A 23,964-nucleotide genomic window follows, 5' to 3' on the forward strand; every position below is an offset into this window, starting at 1 on the left:
GTTAGTAGACTTGGGTGCGACTATTCGAGCGTGTGAAGCACATGAGATTCCCTAGTCAAGAAAAATACGCCATGATCTTCCACTGTCTTGAGTCAAGACGGTGGCTCAAAAATCCCATGTAGATCAAATAGTGACTTACGTTTGGCTGAGAGTCGCAACGAACATGTCCTGCCTGCCGAGAAAACAACCGCCACTAGGATTTTGCTTGCACCTCGGGGATCGATGGTCAGCCAAATAGTTCGTCCGAGATCAGACGCGCTGTGTGGTGTGGTGTAGGTTCGAGCCCAGGCCATGTGGACTGGACGCCTGAACGCCAAGACATTGTGCGAAAAGGGGTTGCAGGTTCGTGAGGTACACGCTGGACGAACAACGCGAGGTCGCATTATTGAAGGTCCCTCAGAAACAAATACCCCTAGCAGGCGCTGGCTAGGATCAGCAATGGGCCTGCCTGTCCCTTCACCGAACGAATGAGTCAGTGTCCGATCAACCTCATCGAGCCAAAGACAGCCGACGGTATTCCGGATCGACGAAACCCTGATAGGACCCAATGGCCCCATCGCTGGATTCTCACGCTGTGAGCCATGAAACGACAATTTGATCCATATTCGCGCTGGTGGCCATGGGCACAAACAATTACTGACAGCGACAATTGGCACGAACGTCAGAATAATAGAGAACCAGAGCAAGCGGCGTCAGAGATGGCTAGACAGAGCCAGTCAGTCAGGACGGTACGAGACAAGGAGAGAAGAGAGGTGTCCCTCACCCACTCGATCGGATGAAGCGGTGGGCGGGGGGCAGCCAGGTTCGTGATCACTAGCTAGACCAACTCGGGCGTATTCAAGCCACGGCTGCATAGTCAGCGTGGCAGCCGTAGTGGCTCGCAAGCGCCACTTGGTGTTGCATTGGCTGGCTCAGAGAGGCTGCAGGCCGATGCTGCAAGGTACTGGGATAGACCCAGAAGGTTCAGGGGTAAAGCGGAGACACAGAGACAGTGTGTGTTGATCAGATCGAACACTGTTTCCCTTCTTGTCGTCAGCCGTTTCTCGCGCGGTCTCGTGCTCATGTGTGACGAGTTTTCCGTTCCTTGCTCCTCCTCCTGCGTGTTAGTGACGACGTCCAGCACTGGGCCTTGGTGTCTCGATGCCACCGCGGATCGAGCGGCCAAGTGTTCCCTCCGAGATGACTTGTGTTCTCTGGTCCTTTTGGGAGCCACCGACAATGGTGAAATTGCGGCAAAACTTGCAGACAAACGTGGCGCGCGCTTCTGAGTGGCATTTCCTAAGAAAACGTGGCCAACTGAGGGAATATGGACCGACGTGAACAAAGCTCGCGACGGCGGCTTGACAGCGCTGATGCCAACAGCCTCAGCTGGTCCGGCCGCTTGTTGTCGGCCAGATGTATTTTGGGGGCGCGCCGAGTCGGCGGTAAATGGCAAGTCAGTTCAGATCCGCCAAACCTGCATGCCGTTCGATGCCGTCCGGCTCACAACAATTCTTATCCGCACCCACCCCTTACATACTTCAAAGCCCCAATGCTGGCAGGTTCGAGACATGATCTGGGTTATTGCGAAGGGTTGTCCCACGGCGCGTTCTGAACGCGACGGGGATGTCGGGATGAGGTCATGGTTAAAGAGGTTAGCGCCTACCCGCCCGCAGCGCTGGTGTTTCTCGTGTCCAAGGCGCTGTCGGTTTAGCTGCATGACGCTTCTGCAGGAACACACTGCGCTATGGCGCGCCAGCCGTGTGACCGTCTCATGGCCAAGCAGAATAAACGGAAGCACCTTGTAACTCGTATGGCCTCCTTGTCTGCCGCCAACCGTGGCTACAGACTTCGAGGAAGAAGCTATCGTCAGATGTATGACGGTAGCCTATTGTCCGAGAACCCAGCCACCACCCCCCACCCCCCGCAACTATTCCGACAAACCTGCGATATACACAATGTGCAGGCATTGGCCATTGTTTTTGGTCAAGGTCACGAAGCAGACCGATGTGCGATGGGGGTTGGATGGCAATGCCTCAAACGCTCGTTTTCCTATGCCAGACACGAGTACTGATCCACAGACCAAGTCGTGCCAACAGGTAGAAGGAAGTACATGTAGCTGTCGAAGGCTGGATCTGTCTCTGGGTGCGTCTAGATCGGAGTAGTGAGGCGGACTGGTAACCGAAAAGCTTGGCATCAAAGAAAAAGCGGCTGGCTCTCCACCCGTCTTGCTATGGGCTGGTAAAAGAAAAATCACGGGTAGTCTGGCCGAGGAAGAATAGCTTGGGTCCGGGGCGGCTTACTCCGTTCTTTGTGACAGACTCTGTGGATTCGAACTATAGACAGTCGCTGAAGCGCTGAATCAGGGGAGGCGCGCTGTGAGGATAGTCCCGAGCGTTGAGCGGCGTTTGTCAGATCCGTAGGGAGAGGTAAGACTAATTAGTGGAGACGAACTGCTCGGAGGCACAGCTGAAATACCGGCACAGAGAGGTCTATTGAAGCCCTCAATAGCCTTCGTGCCGCGTGCGTGAGACCGGCCGTGCAAGAGCCTCCTCCATCTGGAGCTCACAGCGCAAAAATCCTCGACCCTGGAGCCCACCCATTGTGTCTTTCGGCGGACCCAGCTGTCATGTCAGACTCTGTGATAGAAGCAAGGCTGAGGAAAGTGAGAGGCGTTCGCGTCGACACGCGCGTGGGACGGAGGAGATCAGAACAGGTCCGCAGGCGAAGGCAAACCGACCGTTCTCTCCCAAGCCATCTTTCGCTGTTTGTACGTGAAGCACGTACGGACGAGGGGTAGAGACTGAATGCGCAAGTTTAGATAGGCGTTGGTCTGGAGCGGGCGCATGACCAGGTGCAATTCTGCAGCTTGTCCACCCCCTGGTCACGACAAGGAGGCTCTTGTGGTTTGCCACAACACCATCGCTACGACCTTGTGGATGCGACGATCGCGTCTTGCCGCCAGAGTTGTTGAGTCTGTTTGGGCTGTTCGACTGGCCCGAGATCATTCCCAACGACCCGTGAGGACAGACACACGACCAGACTCAGATAAAGCCACAATGGCTCGCATGAGGCCGCGAGACATGGGGCATCTGTAGGTGTACCCAGAGATCCAGAGTACGACCGGCTGGGTTCGTTGAATGTTGAGACAGTAGCATGCGACGAATGGTGGACAGTGGAGGAGAAGGGGCGGATGGGCGGGTGCTCGTGGTCGTGGGACAGGAAGAAAAGCCGACAGGGATGTTGGATCGTCGTGAACAAGTACAGAAGCCTGAGCTTGCAAGGACAGTGCGAGGGATTAGCCTGCATGACAACAATCAACAAGCGTCAGCAAAGGCCCACGAACCAAAAAAAAAAGGCGAGGGACGCCGCCAGCCGGCCTGGACAGGGGTATCCGGACTTTGACTCGATTCCATTTGCTCACGTCGTCTGCCCAGACTGGCTGTAAGCGACCGACATACACTGTTCTCCAGACGTTTTCGCAGACGGAGTGGGTTGTCCCTCCGTGTGTTGTGTTGTCTTCTCTGCCGACTCCGTTTGGCTTGTCGGGCGAAATGTACACTGGAGAGACTTGTCGCAGAGATGCAGCCCCGTTTGAGACGTGGGGTCGTTCAGCGGCTCTGTGCATGACAGCGTCCCTGGTCGTGATGTGGCGCGAGGTACTCGAGCAGTACAGCGCAACACCGCTCTGTTGTGTCTGGTCTGCCCTCTTGGCCCCCCCCCTCTCGGCCCCTCTGAGAACAGGGGTTATCCTGCGGAGGGTTGTTCCACATGATCCAGCGATCCAGTCCCGGCCGCGAGCATCATTGGCCACTCAACATGGGTCTTCGACGTCGCAGCAAACCACGCACTGCGCGCCTGCCGTTCACGGCGAACGAAGGTGGGCGGCTTGGAGTGGACGCGAATCGAGGAGGGGTCCTCGGCGACAGTGTCCGGTGGAAGACAGACAAGCCAGGAAGTTTGTGGTGAAGCAGACAGGATGAGGAAATGATCAGAGGAAGAGCGGTGTTGGTGTCAGTTTTGGTGTCGGTGTCAGTCGGGTGGGGGCTGCTAGGGTCCAATTGAGGCCCAAAACTCTGTCTATCTGTCTGCTAACGATGGGATGATAGAGTGTGAACTTCAGCCCCAGCCCGAGCACATGGGGGAAGCCGAGTTGGAAGAAGGGATGATGCAGATTCCTCGAATCACGTCGTCGAATGTTGATGGCACCACACCACTTTTGGGACCCGACTTGGCAGGCCGTTGTCGACGAGTGATGCTATTTATCGCAACAGGATTGAGGGGTTGAGCGAGCAATGAGGATGCGGAAGGAACACGGGGTGGGTGGTAAGCCGTCGTCATCGACCAAGGTACCTACCTACCTATCTTCCAAAGGGAAGGAACGTACCGTCATCAGTCACCGACTGCTCTGGGCGTCCTAGAGTACCTTCCGACGCTTGTTGGTCCTTCCTGTTGGTGGACAACGACGCAGAGAAAGCAAAGCGCGATGGGGGGGGAGGGACTCCGGCAAAACGCTTAGGATGGGGGAGGCGCGAGCGATGAACCAAAAGGATCCACCTTGTCGCATGGAGGCCGACAGTGAGTGGACGCTGCCCTGGTCGTGTCCCGCCTGAGTGTCGTGAGAATGGTCCGTCCAAGACCCAGGATGGACAATGGGATGGACGATGGACGGGGCCCTTTCTGGCTAGGGTGGGGGGGGGGACTCACGGTGTCCAGCACGAAAAGCAGAGCCAGGAACAGGAACATCTCGAGCCCAGACCAGGGGCGCGCCCGGCGGCATCAGAACCCACTCTGCCCACTGGACCACTGGACCACTGGACCGCTGTAAGGTACCCGTGGTGCCGTCCAATCGCTGGCCAGCATGTGGATTGGGTGGGTGGGCTAGGGTGAGGGTATGCCTGGATGGTGTGGCCCACTCCGTCCTGTCCGTCCAGTGTGCGTCCGTTTTCCCAACCCGCAGCTTCCTGTCTGCAACCCACCCAGCTCGCCAGCCCGCGGCACCCAGCAGAGCACCCAGACCAGCACGCGCAGCATCAGCACCAGTACCAGCAGCGCACCCCCTTTCAGGTCCCCAGACTACCCAGGTACCTGCCTACCAGAACTGCCAGGCTAGGCCAGCCCACCCGTACCTTACTTGTAAGGTGTACAGCGTGCAGGCGTGTTCCCAGTGGACCATCCTGCGGTGTAGTGCCACCCTTCCCACCCCCCGTCTACCGACCACGCCCCGTGCCCGCGCGCTCACAGTCTCCTTTTTCCCTTTTCCTCCTGCTCCCGTCCACCTCCATCCCCCCTCGCCCGTCCCCCTTCTCTTGCCTCCATCTCCATCGTCATCCTCGTCGTTCACGACTTAACCCTCTCCTCTTCCCTCGTCGCTCCTTTTTCTTTTTTCACTGTCACTCTCTTGATATTCGGCCTTGCCATTCCGGAACCCGTCACTCCTTTCCGGGTCTCCATTACATTCCTTTCCGGCTAGAAACCATCCATTCTTCGCGGACCACCAAACTCGCAAACCACGAAACCTCCCTGATCGATCCTCGTCCGCTCGAAACCTTTCGATAGACCCCGATCCAGGACGACACTCCTTAGTCTACCCAACTTTCACTACTTTCCCTAGCTTACGGCATCCATCTATATTATTCAGAACCACCAACATCGACATCATCGACGACGACATAACGAGACAATACAACCCAACCCAACTCCGCTTTGCTGGCGACACGGCACTTCACTGATCCGTCTGCCTACACGCCGTACTTGCCTCACGACGGGACGATTGACACACGTCTTGGCCCGAGTCGACCCCACCCCAAAGCAAGGCCACCGAACGCGCCTCCCACTCTCGTACGCTTCGGAGCGAACTCCATCCACCCCTTCGCATCATCAGACAGCCACAATGGCGGCTGTTGATATCGGCACTCCGGTCAAGCGAGAGCCATCTGCTCTCGCCGACTCGCCCGCGTGCCCCACGCCTCTCTCCCAGTCACTCGACAACCATGGCACGCCGGGCTCCGCGTCCAATGTCAAGATGAACTCAACGCCATCGCCCTCGACCTCGACGGCCAGCAACGGCCAGCCAAGCCAGTCCAGGCGCCCTCCGCGCAAGAGCACCCTCACACAGCAGCAGAAGAACCAGAAGCGTCAGCGCGCCACTCAGGACCAACTTGGCACCCTGGAGATGGAGTTCAACAAGAACCCCACGCCCACGGCTCAGGTCAGGGACCGCATTGCTGAAGAAATTGACATGACCGAGAGGTCGGTGCAGATCTGGTTCCAAAACAGGTATGTACCTCTCGGGTGCCCCCCTATGTGTCGTGAGATCAGCTAGCCTAACATGCGCTTCACAGGCGTGCCAAGATCAAGCTCATGGCGAAGAAGAGCTTGGAGACGGGCGAGGATTTTGACTGCATTCCCGAGTCCATGCGCAACTACCTCGCCATGCAGGCCATGGAGGCCGGCAAGGGCCTCGGCGGACAATACCTTGGTCGGACCGGCCTTCTGCCCTACAGCCCTAGCATGCTGATGGGTAACGAGCAGAACGGCAAAGTCTGTAAGTAGAAGTAGCTCACCGCTAGGCTTGCACGCGCACCGCTGACCTAACAGTGATCCACCATCTGAGCAGCAGATCTCTCAACATCGGCAAATGGACGAGGGTCTCGCAGAGCACCATGGACCTTATCATCTTCTACTCACCTGACAAGTGTACCATGACCTACTACATCAACAATGATCAGGCCGGGTACAAGATCGAGTACCCTTTCGCTTACATCAAGAACATGTACCTCGAGAACCAGGAGGGCGACCCCAGCAAGCCCAGTGGCATCGTCATTGAGCTCAACAGGCCCCCCCATTTCTTCATGGACCAGACGCCCGCCACGAGTGGTTTCTTCCAGTGCGGTGATTTCACCGAAGAGCAGCAGGCCTCGAACTGTCTGGTTCACCACCTCGGCGGCAACCCCAAGGTTCTCAGCGGTCAGCTCGCCAAGCTGGTCTCACTCGATGCCTTCATGAACCGCAACAACCCGAACCCCTTCTTCGAGAACCACTCTCTCTCCGTCTCCGCCCCCGTCTCACCTACCGCGCGCCCCTCTTCACAGCCCAACTTTGCTCAGCCACACGTCGGCATGTTCCAGGAGTCCTGGGGCATCAACCACCTGCAGCCTGGCATGCGTGGTCCTGGCCACAAGAGGCAACGCAGTAGGTCTGTGCCCATGGCTGTTGACTTCTCCATGCTCCAGACGCCGATGCCGTCGTTCTACATCCAGCAACCCGGCGAGGCGGCACCCCAGCCGCACAACCCGAATATTTTCGCTCCTGTCCCACAGCAGCCCAGCGGCCTTGGTCCCAACCTGAGGATAGACACGCAAGCTGGTTTTGGGATGGAGATGCGGCAGTATCCCATGTCGGCAACGACCGCGTCTCCATCCGAGTTCGCGAGCCCTGGCTACTTCGCCGGACCGGAGCCGAGCCCGCTGCCGACGTCTAGCTACAACACGCCATACGGTGGAGCGTTCCTCTCGCCGATGGCGAACCCCTCCAACATGGTCCCGCCGCCGCATTCGCCTCTGTCCTTCAACGGCCATGGCGAGCCCTCCATTGTTGAGCAGTCGCCGCCCCTGTCTATGCTGGGCAGGCCGGCGTCTGCTGACATTTATCGCCATCACGGTGGCGGTGACGCGTCCTGTGCCGTGTCTGAGGATGGCGGCAGCCTTAATGAGATGTACTCGAAGCACACGATCAACTTGCCAATGCACCCCCATTCGCCTTCGCACATGGATCAGGCCCAGGCTGAGCTCGACATGAACCAGCTTGTGCAGTTTGACCACGTCGACCCCTCTTCTCTGTCGCCCGACTCGATGCACCATATCCAGCAGCAGTGAGCCCAGCCGCACTGGCATGAACAACAACAACAAATTTGCTGCGACTGGTAGTACATAAAACGTCGACAGCGACACTTTTTCTGAAGGGGGCTTTTGCGTCCGGCGTTTGGGAGCTTCATATACCACATTTGGGGTGCACTTTTCCTGCTTGGACAATCGACGAGAAAGAAGCTTGGTCATTCGCTTCTTGGCCCATCCTCCCTTGACCACCCACCCACCCTCTTTAGCGGCCACGACGAAATCTGCATGACGATATCTATTTCCGGAAGTCGGTTATGCATGTCTGGCACAGGCGATCGTACATTTTTACCCAAGTTTTGCGCGTCTGCTTCCATCTGCTGGACATAATCCCAGCGTCTTCATCTTACCGCGAACTCGAGGGGGCGCTGCCGCGCGACCCGTCGATTCTGGAGCATGGCAGCTCGGCGACTGCTGCGCTTTTATACCAACCGCTACGGGGCTTTCTTCAACCGCCGGCCCCGCGCATGCGATGGCGCGTAATCTAGCTACATCACGTTCGAGCACATGCTTGGTCATTCTTTGCCGGCCGTCGTTCCGGGCAGTTTATTTTTTTCTTCTTCTCTTTCCCATTCCCATTTCTCGTTTTGCGTTGTTCTTTACTACAATCTTGTACTGGTCTTCGTTTCGTCGTTCATGAATCACAGATGGGTTTCGGGGCCGCGCGCCGTCGAGGAGAGGAAACGGGGAGAGCCCAGGTGGCTTGGGACTTTCTTGGTTCGTAATATTGGGGTCGGAGTGTGGTGTTCGCGGGAGATGCAGCAAAAACACGCGGATACATCTCCCAGGTGCTTGGTTTGTCCTGTATTGCGGTACAGAGTGAACCGTAGGGAAGGGGGGGGGGGGAAGAAGGCTCCCTGATAACATGGTCCCTTGGGGCTGTCTGGGAAACCGGAGGTTCCGTTGGGGTCCATGACATGGTTTGGGCGGAGCGAGTCGTTCCTCGAAAGAGACTGGCTCGTACGTCTTTGGCAGTGTAGACAGGAGTGCGACAGAGAGGGTAGGGGAGGGGGAAAGGAATAGGCATCACTGGTCATCATACCATTACGCAGCTGAGCCCCTCTTGACGTGTCGTGATGATGTGGTGGTGTGAGGCGCAGAAGTGTCTAGTGGGCTGGTAGGACTGGGTGTGGCTCCCGATGCAAGCAGTCGTTCCCGGTGAGTCCAGTCGGCTGGCGTGGAAGCGGTGGAAGTGTCGGTGCCGTAGTTCCAAGGTTTCTGGCACAAGTCGGGGTTCCGGGGCGATCGGGATGGCGAGCGAGGGCCGCGCAGCTGAGGACTGACAAGCGACCCTACCTGGGCACCTAAGCATCAGGGGATTTGTGGGGTCGGTGGGAAGGGGGAAAAGGGCGGCGAGACCAGGGGGCCGCGATAGAGTTGTCGCACGGGCTCGCGCTCAGAGAGTTTATCAGGAGGAGGGGGCCGTCGGAAGGCGCTGGCTGGGGGTGGGTGTGGGCTTGCGCTGAAGGATTCGACATGATTGGAACGAGTGCCTGGTGTGTGGGGTGAGCAAAGCCTGGCGGTTGGAAGCCTCGATGGCGAGCTGGTCCACCCTTTTCTTTGTCTTTTCTGTATTCTGGATTGATGCCAAAGAAAAAAAGTACCACTTTAATGCTTGAAGGGTGCACCACGGGCAGGGGGGGGGGGAGGGACTTGCACGATAGATTGGCGAGTTTTGGTGGTAGCCGTTGTGGAATGGAGGGAGGATGACGAGCGTTTGTTCCCTAGCCGTCTTTCCCGACATGGCATTTCTGCTTTCCCACGACGTACATCTTCGTGATGGGCGCTGGTGACGTCTGCCGCGGGTTGAGCAAAGAGCACATGGGCTGGGCTCTGGCTGAGAGAGGTTTCTCGTGTTGCATAGAACGGATGCCTAGTGCTCTGGGTAAGGCAATCTAGCAGCGCAGGTGTGCCTGGCGGGCGAATGAGGGGAGCGGCAGGTGCCAACAAGCTGGCCAGGTGCATCGTGGCAGTGCACCTTCTCGAGGGGCCTTGGGAGGGTATCCGCAGCCGTGCTGGTCCTGCCGTGCCTCCTCATGCCCCGCCCCCCCCCCCCCCCCCGGCCTTCTACGGAGATGATGACGAGAAAGGCTGCTCCACCAAAGCCTTTCCAGTTCGTCAGTTTTGCAGCTCGAATCTCCGTCGGCCTCGACACGACCCAAAAGAGATCAACGGCCATGATCAATCGGTAGGGTCAGAGACCAGAAGCAGCGACGACGAGACGCCTGAGCTTCTATTGTGGTTCTCGCCGGGGACCTTACTTTCACCTCTCTCTCTTCTTTCCTGCTCCCCCCTGGTCCTTCCACGGCTGTTGCTTTTCCCTCTTTGCGTGGCCGTTGGAGAGCTTCATCCGCCATCTTTACATCGATAGCTCAAGTTGTATATACCCGCGCTGCATGCGACAAACTCCTCCTCTTTTGTCTCTTCCCTGCCTGGCGTCACGTCCGTTTTCGACTGCCCTGACACAAACTCCGCTCCGCCCGACTCGAGTCTGTTCTATCTTTACGCGCACGCGTGTACCCTGGACTACCGGGCTTCGTATCAGGCATAGCCAATTGAATCAAGGTCAAAGGACGCAGCAGAACAGATACGAATCTATTGCTGGAACGCGCACCGAGTCTCTTGCAATCCTCAATCGCTCTCCCGTTCATCCTGTCTGCCGACGAATGGTCCGTCTCCCTGGATCGCCCACCGGCCAGAAACCCAATCCACCCGCCTCCCAGCAACCCCGGGGCCCATGCTCAGCCCGCCCCCCTCCCCTTCCGTGTACATTTCTACTGAATCATGGCCCGACCCGGCCCAAGGGTCCCTGCTTTTTCCTCCTACAGCACCATTGACGACGACGGCCCAAATCCCAACGACCCGTCGAGCCTGACGGGAACGACATCTGATACGCGATCGCGACGGCCGCGACACGCCGAACGAGCCAACACGGAGCCCATGCGAAGGGCCCAATCTATCGACGGCGTCGCCACGCCCCAGATTCGCGTCTCGAGCGATGGCCTGCAGGAACATCTCGCTCGCCAGCAACCGCACATGTCCGACTCGCCCGCGCACCGCCGAAGTCAAGTCACCATGACGGGCGATCCCACCAAGAACGTCGACGTTGCCGTCTCCCACTCGACCACCGACGACGAACCCAAAGCGCCCCTCCCCAGCCAGCGGCCTCACCTGACGAAACGCATGCAATGGCTCGACAGGAGAGATGCCGCCGCGGCCCGGGCTCGCAAGCTCTACCAAAAAGTCGTCATCGAGGGCATCTTGCGCCAGAAGCCCCTGCCACCGAGCGCCGATGGCCGCCACATCCCCATCACGCCTGGCAGGAAACGCGCCGATCTCCTGACCGACGAGCGTGCCCAGAAACCGTACACAGGCAACTTCATCCGTTCGAGCCGCTACACCGTCTGGGACTTTTTACCGAAGCAGCTGATCTTCCAGTTCAGCAAGCTCGGCAACGCCTACTTCCTCGTCATCTCCATCATGCAGATGATTCCTGGACTGAGCACAACGGGTCGCTGGACGACGATAGCGCCGTTGATGGCCTTTGTGTCACTGTCCATGGCTAAAGAAGGCTACGACGACTACCGGCGATATCTGCTCGACAAGGCCGACAACCGCAGCGAGGTTCTCGTGCTCGGCGAGGATACGAGGGCACTACACCGCGTCAAGAACAAGACGAAGAAGCACAGCGGCGGCAAGGACGGCGGCGACGAGCTGCCCATGCATGACATGGCCGAGTCGCAGGTCGCCCGAGACGGCGACTGGTCCTTGGTGCAGTGGCAGGATGTCAAGGTTGGCGACATTGTGCGCCTTCGACGAGACGAGAATGTGCCGGCCGACATAGTTCTCCTGCACGCCACGAACCCGCACAGCGTGGCCTACATCGAGACGATGGCTCTCGATGGCGAGACGAACCTCAAGGCGAAGCGCGCGCTCCCCGTGCTGGCCGAGCAGTGTGGCACGTCCCAGGGACTGAAAGCCTGCGATGCGACGGTCGTGTCTGAAGACCCGAATATCGACCTCTACCGCTACGACGGCCGCGTGACCATGAAGGAAGAAACGATGCCACTTTCGCTGAACAACGTGGTGTACCGTGGCTCGGTCGTTCGCAACACGACCGAGACGATCGGTCTCGTCGTGAACACGGGCGAGGAGTGCAAGATTCGCATGAACGCCAGCAAGCACGTCCACGCCAAGGCGCCGCGAATGCAATCCGTCGCGAACCGCTGCATCATCTGGCTGGTCTTTGTGCTTCTCGCCCTCAGTGGCGGCCTGACGGGTGGCTATTATATCTGGCGAGACCCGCAAGAGGACGACTCATGGTTCCTCGGCGGGAGGACGCTCAGCTTCAAGGAAGTCTTTATTGCGTACATCATCATGTTCAACACCCTCATTCCACTGTCGCTGTATATTAGTTTGGAGATCATCAAGGTGATCCAGTTTTACCTCATGGGCGATGTGGAGATGTACGACCCCGTCACAAACACACCCATGGTGGCCAACACAACAACCATCCTCGAGGACTTGGGCCAGGTCAACTACGTCTTTTCCGACAAGACCGGCACGTTAACGGAGAACGTGATGCGTTTCCGCAAGATGAGCGTGGCCGGCACGGCGTGGCTGCACGATATGGATGTCGAGCGGGACGAGGACGCCAAGCAAAAACTGATCGACATGGCGCGCAAGAAGCGCAAGGGCAAGGACAAGCAAAAGTCCGAAAAGAGCAAGGCCATGGAAACGAACCCAGGCTTGACCCAGCCGGGCCGTCCGTCTATGTCTTCGACAAGGTGGAAGGCGTCGACCGCGCGCGCCGAAGACGACCCTGAACTCAAGACGGAGGAGCTGCTCGACTACCTCCGCCGTAAACCCAACACGCCATACTCCAAAAAGGCCAAGCAATTTTTGCTGTGCCTTGCTCTTTGCCACACCTGCATTCCCGAGGTTGGTAAGGACGGCCAGACTGAGTACCAATCTGCGTCTCCGGATGAGCAGGCCCTCGTTGAAGCTGCGCGCGACCTGGGCTACGTCATGATCGACCGACCTAACCAGGAGGTCATTCTCCAGCTCCCTGGCCCCGACGGCAACATCGTGCGCGAGACGTATCAGGTCTTGGATGTCATTGATTTCACGAGCAAGCGTAAGCGCATGTCCATCATCATCCGCATGCCTGACGGCCGCATCTGTGTCTTCTGCAAGGGTGCCGACAGCATCATTTTGCCGCGGCTGAAGCTGGCCCATCTGGCCATGCAGAAAGCCAGTGCCGTCGAGCTCAAGGCGAGCAAGCATCGGAGCATGGAGCAGGGCAAGGAGCAGAGGCGGATCAGCAACAGCACGCCGCGCACGAGCATGGCCCTAGGCCGGCCCTCCATGTCCAAGCGGCATAGTCACCTCCTGGACGGCCACCGCATGTCGATCGAGGGCAGCCGGCGGGGTAGTGCCCTGGTCGAAGGCTCGTCGCCGTGGGGCACCAGGAGGGGATCCTTGGAGGACCAGGACTTCCACACTCCGCTGCAGAGCCCCATCGGACTCATGCACTCGCCCCGGCCCAGCACGACCTTTTCGCGCAACGACGACGCGCTTGACGGGCTGGTGGACGAGTCAGCGGCGCTCAACGAGGGCACCATCTTTGAGCGATCGTTCCAGCACATTGACGACTTTGCCAGGGACGGTCTGCGCACGTTGCTGTACGGCTTCCGGTACCTTGACGAAGGCGAGTACACCAAGTGGAGGGCGATCTACGCCGAGGCAACAACGAGCCTCGACAACCGTCAAGAGAAGATTGAAGCTGCGGGCGAACTGATCGAGGAGAAGTTTGAGCTTGCTGGCGTCACTGCCATCGAGGACAAGCTGCAAGAGGGCGTGCCCGATACGATTGACAAGCTGCGGCGGGCCGAGATCAAGGTCTGGATGCTGACGGGCGACAAGCGGGAGACAGCCATCAACATTGCGCACTCGGCACGGCTGTGCAAGCCATTCTCCGAGCTTTTCATCCTCGACGCAACGACAGGCCCGATCAATGAATCCATTTCGGCCGCGCTTGCCGAGGTCGGTCGTGGCATGCTGCCGCACACGGTCGTCGTGGTCGACGGCCAGACGCTCAGCACTATCGACAATGACGAGGGGCTGTCGTACCTCTTTTACGATTTGGCCGGCCGCGTCGACTCGGTCATTTGCTGCCGTGCGTCGCCGGCGCAGAAGGCCAACCTCGTCAAACGCATCCGCCGGCAGGTTCCCAAGTCGCTGACTCTGGCCATTGGCGACGGTGCTAATGACATTGGCATGATCCAAGCCTCCCACGTGGGCATTGGCATTTCGGGCCGCGAGGGTCTGCAGGCGGCGCGCATTTCGGACTACTCAATCGCGCAGTTCCGGTTCTTGCAGCGGTTGCTCTTCGTCCACGGGCGGTGGAACTACCTCCGCACGGGCAAGTACATCCTCGCCACGTTCTGGAAGGAGATTGTCTTCTTCCTGCCGCAGGCGTACTACCAGCGGTTCAACGGCTACACGGGCACCTCTCTGTACGAGAACTGGAGTCTGACCGTGTTCAACACGCTCTTCACGTCGCTGCCCGTCATCTTCCTGGGCGCCTTTGAGAAGGATCTCAGCGCCGAGACGCTGCTCAAGTACCCCGAGCTCTACTCGTACGGCCACAGGAGCTCGGCCATCAACCTGTGGCTGTACCTCGGCTGGACCATCATGGGCATCGCCGAGTCGTTTGTCATTTACTACATCACCTGGGGCGTCTATGACAAGCTGCCCTTTGACCAGGACACGTCTCTGTACGCCATGGGCACGGTTCCGTTTACGGTGTGCGTCGTGTTTATCAATCTCAGGCTTTTGTACGTTCCCATTTTTTTCATTTGCGCGTTTTGGGGACCAGTGATGCTAACAAGGAACCAGGGTGCTCGAGATGCACACCAAGACGATCATCAGTTTCCTCGGCGTATTCCTGTCGGTCGGCGGCTGGTTCTTGTGGAACCTCATCCTATCGGGCATCTTCGAGGAGAGCCTGCGCATCTACCAGATCCGCCGGGCGTTCATTGACAACTTTGGGCGCACGGCCAACTTTTGGGCCGTCGTGCTCGTGGCGCTCGGGGCCGTGCTCGTGCTTGAGCTGCTTGTGCACGCGATGCGTCGGGTGTACTTTCCGCACGACGTGGACCTCATGCAGCGAGTCGAGCGCGAGGAGAAGAAGGCCCTGAAGCGCGGGGTCGCCGTCGCCGACGCGGAGGAGGGCGACGGCGCCGAGGCCTTTGAGGCCAAGGACCACCAGGGCGTGATGCCGCGTTCGGCAGGCACGTCGCAGCAGCGGCTCGACGTGACGCAGGTCGAGGACGGGGGCGACCCGTTTGAGAAGGGGTTCGGCAAGGTCAAAGGTGTGAAGAAGAAGCAGCAGCAGCAGCAGCAGCAGCAGCAGCAGAAGAAAAAGGCGTCGCGGTGGCTGTCGAAGGACAGCGGCGGAGAGGAGACGTCGATTGAGATGAGGGCGACGGGGGCCAGTCGAGCCAACGTGTAAGAGTGTCAGGACGATAGATGGTTGGGGCGGCTGTGTTGATTGCGTCGGGGCAAGAGCGGGTTCTTTTTGACTGGGAACTTTTGGCGTTTTTCTCTTGATACCACTTTGCATCGATGGGGAAGCAGTTCACGGAGGTAGAGGAGGCGACGATGTGGCGGGGCGGCGCAGTAGAGAGTACCTTAGCACAGGTAGTTACAGAGCACCAGAGTACCTTACGATAGAGGCAATCACATCTTGGATCATGTCAGCCCCTACGTCGCCGTCAAGTCCGTCGAGCAAGAGCAGAGTCAACGGACAACCGACAGAAGGAGTCCACGCGGCTCGGATATGTGTGTCGAGGGCGTGATTGGAGGGCCGTCGCGTGCGCCGTTGGAAGGATCGTTCCTGCACCCAATGAACGGTGACGTTTCGAGGCCGCCAGGGGGGGATCTGGGTCTCTCTTTCCCAGTGCGTCACTCCGCCTCCCGCATTCGAGGTGATGGGCATGCGGGAGGCAGGAGCGATAGGGTCAATTGAGGGGAGCCTAATTCCCCTCCATGGCTCCTTCCCCCCCTCCTGCGGACAAGCCGAAGCTCTCGCCCAGGCAGCAGCAAAAGGGCCAAGTACATCATGGTCAACATGCAACCACATAAGAGAGAAGAGAAGCATTGGTGCCCTTGATGCCCTTGCTCATTGCACACTTACTTGCCCAATTGCACACCCTACTCGTAGCCCGTCTCTTCACGTCGCCCACCCCGCCTCCAACCAAAAGTTGTCTACGCAGACAGTATGATCATGTCCGCCGGCTCGGGTGCCCCCGCCGCCCTCGCCGCCGCCGCCGCCTGCGACTCCATCACGACCCACGTCGTCTCGACCCACGCCGAGCTCGACCGCCTCGTCAAGACGGTCGACCCGGAGAGCTACCGTCTGCAGAGCCTCCTCGCCCTCGCCGGCGGCCTCGCCCAGCTGCGCGAGGCCGTCGAGACGCTGCGCGACGCCCTGCGGCACGCCGGCCCGGCCTCTGCTGCCGTTCCTGCTGTTGTCCCTGCTCCTGGGTCCGAGACCTCGACGCATCCGTCCCCCTCCCCGTCCGTGCAGAGCGCCCTCAAGGTGGCGCTGCCGCCGTGTCACGACGCGTCGGCCGTCATCGGAAAGCAGGTTGAGCGGCTCGGCGGCGGGTTTGACGTCGAGACGCTCAATGTCGAGCTTGTCGAGGAGTTTGCGCGGTGCCATGCAGCGAATATGCGCCTGTTTACCGTTCTTGCTGCTGTCGTTCACATGTGAGCCTACCTGCCTTTGGATTTTTTTTTTCCCTCCCTCCCCCCCCCCTTCTCATTCGTGCGACATGTACTGACACGGCAAGATCCCCAACTGCCCAGGAAGAGAGGTTCGTGGCGCTGCAGGGCCGGACGCTGCTGGATCAGGCTGTGGAGGCTTCGGCGCGCGTCTTGGGCATGGGGGACATTCTTCTTGCTGACGCGCACTCGCCGTCGCCATCGTCGCGAGAGCAGCCGCCGCCGGAGTACTCATCGGCATCCGACAGCAAGGGCAAGCAGAAGGCCACGGACGGCTTCTTCTCGTCCTTGTCGCACTCGTTCAAGGCCATGACGGCGAGCTTACGCCCAAAGCCGGAGCCCATGGTCATCACCATGTGCGAGTCGGCCAAGGACGGCAACGTCGCCCACCTCAAGGGGTTCGTGGCCCAGGGTGTCAACATTAACGGGCAGAATGAAGACGGATACACAGCACTCATCTGCGCGACACGCGCGAACCAGGCCGCCGCCGTGCGCTATCTGCTCTTGGCCGGTGCGCAGCTCAACTTCAGAGACTCCCACAGCGGCCAGCGCAAGCCTCCTCTCTTCCATGCCGCCGAGTGCGGTCACGTGGCCATGGCCGAGCTGCTCATTGATGCTGGGGCCGGTATCCGCGACAGCTCGACGTGGACGGGGCAGCCGTTCTTCATCGAGGTCGCCAGCAGTGCCAGCCTCGACATCATCAAGCTGTTCCTTGACCACGGCGCCGACCCCAACACGACGTCCATCAACGGCCGCTCTGTCTTTATCCAGGCGCTCCAGGCGGGAAGTCTCGACCACCTGCGCCTTTTGCGGCAGTATGGCGGCAATGTCAACGCGAGGGATATTACGGGCCAGCCGGCTTTGCACCTGGCCCTCGCCCAGAACCGCCTCGACATTGTCGACTTTTTGCTCCAGAACGGCGCCGATGTCAACGCGAGCAACCTCACCGGCAACTCTCTGTTGCACGTTGCCGTCGGCAAGCGCAACCTCGCCCTGGCCAAGCTGCTCCTCGAGCGCGGCGCCAATCCCAATGCCTCGGACTATGTCGGCCGCTCCCTCCTGGGCAAGCTCGTCGAGGGCGCCAAGCTCACGGACACGTTCGAGTCGGAGCTCGCCACGGCCGTCCTCGCCAAGGGTGCCGACCCCAACCAGTACGACTCGTGGGGCGAGCGTCTGCTGTGTCACGTCCTCGAAAAGGGCAACACGTCGCTCCTGCGTGCCTTTCTCGAACGCGGCGCCGACCCGAACCACATGTTCAGGAGGCAGGACACGCCACTGCTGTACGCCCTCTCGCAGGGCATGCTCGGCAACGCACGCCTGTTGCTGAAGCACGGCGCCGACCCGAACAAGGCCAACGCCGAGGGCAAGACGCCGCTCGTGGAGGCGCTGGTTATGCGGGAGACGGAGCTCGTCAGGGAGCTGCTTGGGAAGGGAGCGGACATCAACAAGGCTGGGGCTGCGAAGCCGGCGGCGCTGGTCGCCGTTCTCGCGGATCCCGAGATTGTGCAGATGCTCGTGGCCAGGGGGGCCGTCGCGCCTGCGAGGGCCCCGGCCGGACCGCGACGGGCAGCTGGCGGCGGCAGCCCGTCGACGGCCGCGCCATCTGCCGTGGCCGCGCCAGCTGCGGCCAGTGCAGGCCATGCAGGCGGAGAGGAGGTGCTGCCGGCGTATTCACCTGAGCAGAGGTGATTGGAACTTTGATGTGTCGATACCCGTGTTATATAGATCTCTTTTGCATAAAACTCAAGCTGCCTGTCTGCCACTTTTATGGTCCGTCGTTGTCGGTGCCATGTCAAACTCGTGCGTCTGTATAATGCCCGTAGTTATTCATTGGACTTGTATCATGCTACCAACCAAAGGATGTAGATGTTGTATTGATTTATGATGGGTACGCAGCGCGTGATTTCTGAACACAAGCCGCTTTGCGGAGCCGTATCTCAAAGCTGCAGATGGACACGATCGACCATCGGTAAGCTGAACTCGCAACCCAAGCATAGCTCCAACCCCTCAAACATCCATTGCGCCGTACCGTGCCGTGATGCACCGCCCGAAGTTCAAAGGTGACCGCCCGAAGTGTAAAGGTCGGGCGAGTGTGACCAAAAAGGGAGGGAGGGTCGCCGCCCCACAACGCAGACGCACAAAATCTGCCGCCCCCGATTTGGGACAAAATGAGCAGACCTACCTACATGAGACTCCGCCGCGGGCACGACGAGCATCCACCCGAGGTGTCCCATCTCCGGTCTTCACGGCGTGAATGGTTTAGTGGTAAAATTCTCCGTTGCCATCGGGGAGCCCTGGGTTCGATTCCCAGTTCACGCATCGCGATATCTTTTGCTGCGCCTTGCCTTTTTTTTTTTTGGCCGGTTGACATGGTGGGGTGCTTGCTTTGTGGTGTCGGCCTTCGTGGGCGCTCGTTACTCGCATGGAGGGACTGCCGTGTTTGGGCGTCTCTGGTGCTGAGGGGTGAGGTTCGCCCGTGGTTTTCGGTTGACTTGGCGGTTCTTCATCTCATGGCGTCCAGACGGGGAAGAGGATGCAATCCGTCGAGGGACCATGGCCTTGGCTTTCCCCTGCTTGCCATCTCGTTGACAACGGCTGTCTTCCAGTGGTCGCCTTTCTGGGTCTTGAAGCCCGAGACTTTGGTGGTTGAGGTGCCCAATCGAACTGCTGTGCCGGGGCAGATATGCAACAGGCTGCGGGTCCAGGAGACGACGCCTATACCCAGGCGTACTGGAAGCGGCGAGTAAAAGACAAAAGTAGGACGCCAACGCCGTCATGGCATGCGATGAGGCGATAGCCAGGGAGCCATATCATGACAAGCGCGGCCTGTGTAGTTGGCGTTGGAGACACGTCTTCCTCTATTCACATTGGAGTCAAGATACCAGGCTGGCCTCTCTGCAACGAGATGGAAGGAAGGATGACTCGCTGGTCCTCCAAGGATCTGGAAAGGGGTTGCACTGCGTAGTATTCTTACAACAACTCATGCGTGCGCGCAAGAAGAGACGCCGAGTTCGCATACACGCAGGCTGAACCCCAGTTACATCAGACGAGGCGGAGGACTCGTATGCCGTCGTAGCCCAAGAAGAGCAAGAAGAGCAAGAAGAAGAGCAAGAAGAAGAGCAAGAAGAAGAGCAAGAAGAAGAGCAAGAAGAAGAAGAAGAGCTTCAGGCGCGGGCTATGACCACATGGACAGTCGAGACAGGCATATGGCAGAGGAAAGGACCGGGCTCACGAGCAGAGCGTGAACACAGACCAGAGGCGCCACACGTTCGCTACAGAGTGCGCATATGCGCAGTGCCTACAGATCCTTCATCACCTCGTTCACGGCCTTGGCCGCCATCTTCTTCCGCTGCTCCTCCGGCAAGCCGGCGCTCATGTCCCGCACGGCCTGCAGCTTGCGCATCATGCTCTCCAGCTTCTCGACCTCGGCCGCCTCGTCCAACGGCTCGGCCTGCGCACCGCTGCCCCTGGCCCCGCCGTCGCCCTCGGCCCTCGGCTCCGTGTCGAGGCCCCATATCGCCTGCCGCAGACCCTCAAAGTCGGCCCTGTCGACGCCGAAATCGAGGCTCTCGGGGTCGTCTCTGCCGTCCTCGAGGCCGCCAAGCTCGTCCTCGAGGTCGGAGGGTATGTCGCCCTGGTCCCAGTCGTTGGCCTCGAGCGCTTCGAGGACTCTGTGGATGCCCATTTTTTCTGCTACCGAGTCAGTCACGGCACGGCCAAAGTGCAGGAGCAGAGAGGAAGACGCAGAAGATGGAGACGGGAGAGGAAGAAAGCAACGCGGCAGCAGCAGAATGGAAAACTCACCCCCATACTCGTTCTTCCCCTTGTCCTCCTCGACCCCGCGCACCCGCACAAACTCCAACCCCGCGGCGCCGCACAGGTCCTCCCACTCGCCCTGCTCCGCCGCCTCCTCCTCCTCCCCCTCGGCCCGCCCGCCGCCGGCACCGACACCGACAGCGAGCCCGACCCCGTCCCACCCCCACCCCCCGAGGCCCTCCCGGACGACGCGACCGACCTGCTCGACGAGCCCCCGCGCAGCCGCGACGCCGCGCGCCACAGGCAGCACGACGACGACGCCGCCGAGCGCGTCGAGGACCTCGCGGGCCTCGGGCGCCAGGAACGTGGCGGCCCAGTCCTCGTCGGCGTCGGCGTCGGCGCCGTCCGTGTCGATGGCGGTGGCGGTGGCGTCGGCGACGAGGTCGAGCCAGACGGGGACCGTGGCCGTGTAGTAGGACGTCGTCAGCGGCAGGACGTGCGAGGTGCCGGCGAGCGAGGGCGTCGCCGACGCGGCGGTCGAGGGCTCCGGCGTCGTGCCCGTCAGGGCGCCGAGGAAGCGTGCGAGGTCGTCTTGGCGGTCGTGGGCCGCGAGGGCGAGGATCCGTTTCGGGTTGGCGATCTCCATGGCCATGATGTGCTGCCTGTCGTACTGTGCTGCCAGGCTTGGTGTTTGGCTGATGAGGATGTGATCGTGGCCGGGGAGGTGGTTGAGAGGCAGCAACTTGGTGAGATGTTGAGGTGAGTGCGTTCGGTGTGTGGTGGGGTGGTGGGGTCCATCTCACCGAGGCCTGATGGTGAGGTGCAACAAGGCGCTCGAGGCTCCGATGAGGTCACCTCCGAGAGCATGAGTGACGGCACGAAGCCAGGATATTGGATGTGCTTTTACATAACATCAGATAATGTTAGATAATGTCAGATAATGTATCAGATAGTATCTTCTAGACGAGATAATGACAAGGAACAAAGCCATACGAACCACCGGTCGAGGCGACGAACTAGACATCAGCCGTGGAAAGACCCAATCTCGTTCACATTCACATGTAGCCCCTCCGAAGAATTGTTAGTGGCATGAAACTGTAGCCCTGATGCAGGAGATGATTTCCCACGTTTCCTCACCGGTTCCATCTAGGCCTAGCAAGCCCGAATGACGAGGGGATGAAGCGACAAAGGCAAAGGCGAACATGCCAGTACAGCACATCCCTTGCTGCGCGTCAACGACGAAGACACAAGGTAAAGATATCGTATAATCATTCATTCTGATGAGATACCAGCCATGCCAGGCAAACCAAAAGGAGGGTATTTTATGACCGAAAATCCAACGCAGACCCGAAAAGCTATGCGAACCCAAGCATCCTAAGCAATCAAGCAACCCAGCAACCCAGCAACCCAGCAACCCAGCAACCAAGCGACCCAGCAACCCAGCAACCAAGCAACCCAAGCAACGTGAACGAGCAACGTAAACGAGCAACATGACGTGCAACATGTCGTGCAACATGCCATGCGCAGCTCAGTGGTCGCCGCCCCAGCCGAACCGCACATTGACCGCATTCATGGCGCTGACGCCGGCGCGCACGAAATTGCCGACGGCGTTGCCGACGACGGCCTGCGCCTCGGTCTGGCCCTCAAAGGTGGCGCCCTGGGCGCCCTCGGCGGCGACGAGGTCGCCCTGGTCGAGGGTGCCCTGCCTGCGCTCGAGGACGGCGCGGCGGACGGCGCGGGCCCACATGTTGTACCACTGCTCCTCGCTGAGGCTGACGTAGTCGCGACGGCCGGCGGTGCCTTCACGGCGGCGGCTCAGAGGCCACTCGACGACGGTGACCTCGAAGCGGGCGGTGCGGAAGAAGAGCCAGGGCCAGGCGAGGAGGATGGTGAGGGTGAGGACGCAGAGGACGCGGACCCAGCGCAGCAGGCGCCAGCGGTTCGTGGCGGCGTCGTTGAAGACGGTGACCGTCTCGCCCTGCAGGGGAAAGGTGACGGCGACGTGGCCCTGGTAGCCGGTGGCGCGGACGAGCGTCTCGAGCTTGGACCGGACGAGGTCCTCGTTCCAGCCCGTCACCTCGCGGCGCAGCTGGAACGTCTTGAGGCCGGCGTGGCTGGCGCAGTAGCGGTGGCACCACTCAGCGAGGCCGGGGCGGCCGGCCTCGAGGGCCGTGACGACGCCGCCGGGAGCGCGGGCGCCGCCGAAACCCGGGGCGCGCGTGGCGAAGACGGTGCCGCGGCGGACCTTGGCAAAGTTGTCGGCGGTGCGCAGGGTGCGCCAGCTCGTGTGCGTGGCAATGTCGCTGTAGAGAAAGGGCGTCAGCTCGAGGCGGACGTCAAAGTCAACGTGCGTCTGGCGCTCCGTCTTGTCGCCGCGGCGGACGGGCTCGGTGTGGGTGCCGCGCAGGCGTACAAAGGCACGGGGCGGTATCTCGGCGCAGGCCTCGATGTGGCGTTGGAGGAACGAGGGGTCGGCGTCGAGGCGGCGGTCGATGTGGTACTCGTTGCCCGTGTCGGGCACGACGAGATGGGGCGGCACGAGGCCGTGCTGCTTGCTGTGCAGGTCCTGGATCTGGAGCAGAGGATCGCGGACGCCGTCGGCCGAAGGCTCGTCGGTGTATAGAGGCGGCAGGTCGTCATCGTCGCCGCCACTCCCAGGCAACTCGGCGGGGTCGTCGTCGTAGAATCGGCCAGGTGCATTGGCGTTGGTGCTGTGGAGGGAATAGGCATCGGAAGACTCGCCGAGGCGAAGAGGCGGCGTCAGAAAGGCATCCGGCTTCTTGACATCGCCCGCAGAGGCAGACGACGCAGCGGCGGTTGGGGCCATCTTGGGGCTCGAGGGAGCATGGGGGCTGAAGGAGCCTGGCATGCTCATGGTGGCGGGCCGTTGCGTGTGATGTCCGAGATGGCAGAGGATGGTTTGAGAAGAGCAATCGCTCGTGAGGATCTCCGGAGGGTCTCGTGCCTGATGGATTGAAGGACAGGAATGGATGCCCAGGTGGCTTCTCGCTGAGGCAGGGCAGAGGGGCAGAGGAAGAAGAGAACAGCCTGCAGCCTCAGCAAGGTTGACAGGCAGACGTCTGGGGATGCAGTGGCGTGGCCGCTGGCGTGTTCTGTACTTCGTTACTTGTACTTCTTACTTGTACTTCTTACTTGTACTTCTTACTTGTACTTCTTACTTGTACTTCTTACTTGTACTTCTTACTTGTACTTCTTACTTGTACTTCTTACTTGTACTTCTTACTTGTACTTCTTACTTGTACTTCTTACTTGTACTTCGTTACTTGTACCTTGCCTCCTTGTCTCCCTCCTTCATGCGCCTTCCTCTCGCTGTCTTTCCGTCGCTGGTCGTGCCTGCCTGCCTGCTTCCGCCAGGGCCCAGGCCTCGACCCCGACCCAGACGCCAGAGGCAAGAGAGACCCTGAACCCCACTTCGTCCCTGACCGGGGTCCACTCCACGCAAGCCAATCATCTGTCCTCGCCCGAGCCCCGACACCCACCACCCACCACTGAGACGGGCGACAGAGTACATGTATGTGCCTTT

General features: G+C 59.8%; 5 protein-coding genes and 1 non-coding gene across 6 annotated transcripts; 4 read left to right on the forward strand and 2 right to left on the reverse strand.

The window, feature by feature from the left end:
• Positions 1-5,872: 5,872 nt before the first annotated feature.
• On the forward strand, positions 5,873-7,856 carry D7B24_001148 (uncharacterized protein; the record flags this gene model as incomplete). Its single annotated transcript, XM_028635393.1, has 3 exons — positions 5,873-6,258; positions 6,324-6,526; positions 6,580-7,856. The coding sequence occupies 3 exons, from the start codon at positions 5,873-5,875 to the stop codon at positions 7,854-7,856; spliced, it is 1,866 nt and encodes a 621-aa protein (XP_028492118.1).
• A 2,802-nt stretch (positions 7,857-10,658) lies between these two features.
• On the forward strand, positions 10,659-15,390 carry D7B24_001149 (uncharacterized protein; the record flags this gene model as incomplete). Its single annotated transcript, XM_028635394.1, has 2 exons — positions 10,659-14,713; positions 14,775-15,390. 2 exons carry the CDS (start codon positions 10,659-10,661, stop codon positions 15,388-15,390), a joined length of 4,671 nt encoding a protein of 1,556 aa, XP_028492119.1.
• Positions 15,391-16,164: 774 nt separating this feature from the next.
• On the forward strand, positions 16,165-18,353 carry D7B24_001150 (uncharacterized protein; the record flags this gene model as incomplete). The annotated part of the gene is made up of 2 exons (XM_028635395.1): positions 16,165-16,649; positions 16,733-18,353. 2 exons carry the CDS (start codon positions 16,165-16,167, stop codon positions 18,351-18,353), a joined length of 2,106 nt encoding a protein of 701 aa, XP_028492120.1.
• A 559-nt stretch (positions 18,354-18,912) lies between these two features.
• Positions 18,913-18,983, forward strand: D7B24_001151. Its single transcript has one exon. It is a non-coding gene; the product is annotated as a tRNA-Gly (tRNA).
• Positions 18,984-19,962: 979 nt separating this feature from the next.
• On the reverse strand, positions 19,963-21,072 carry D7B24_001152 (uncharacterized protein; the record flags this gene model as incomplete). The annotated part of the gene is made up of 2 exons (XM_028635396.1): positions 19,963-20,354; positions 20,469-21,072. The coding sequence occupies 2 exons, from the start codon at positions 21,070-21,072 to the stop codon at positions 19,963-19,965; spliced, it is 996 nt and encodes a 331-aa protein (XP_028492121.1).
• An 876-nt stretch (positions 21,073-21,948) lies between these two features.
• D7B24_001153 (uncharacterized protein) lies at positions 21,949-23,295 on the reverse strand (the record flags this gene model as incomplete). The annotated part of the gene is made up of 1 exon (XM_028635397.1): positions 21,949-23,295. One exon carries the CDS (start codon positions 23,293-23,295, stop codon positions 21,949-21,951), a length of 1,347 nt encoding a protein of 448 aa, XP_028492122.1.
• Between the last annotated feature and the right edge of the window lie 669 nt (positions 23,296-23,964).

The sequence above is a fragment of the Verticillium nonalfalfae genome (assembly GCF_003724135.2).
Source record: "Verticillium nonalfalfae strain VnAa140/NRRL 66861 chromosome Unknown scaffold_120, whole genome shotgun sequence".
Classification (NCBI taxonomy): Eukaryota; Fungi; Ascomycota; class Sordariomycetes; order Glomerellales; family Plectosphaerellaceae; genus Verticillium; species Verticillium nonalfalfae.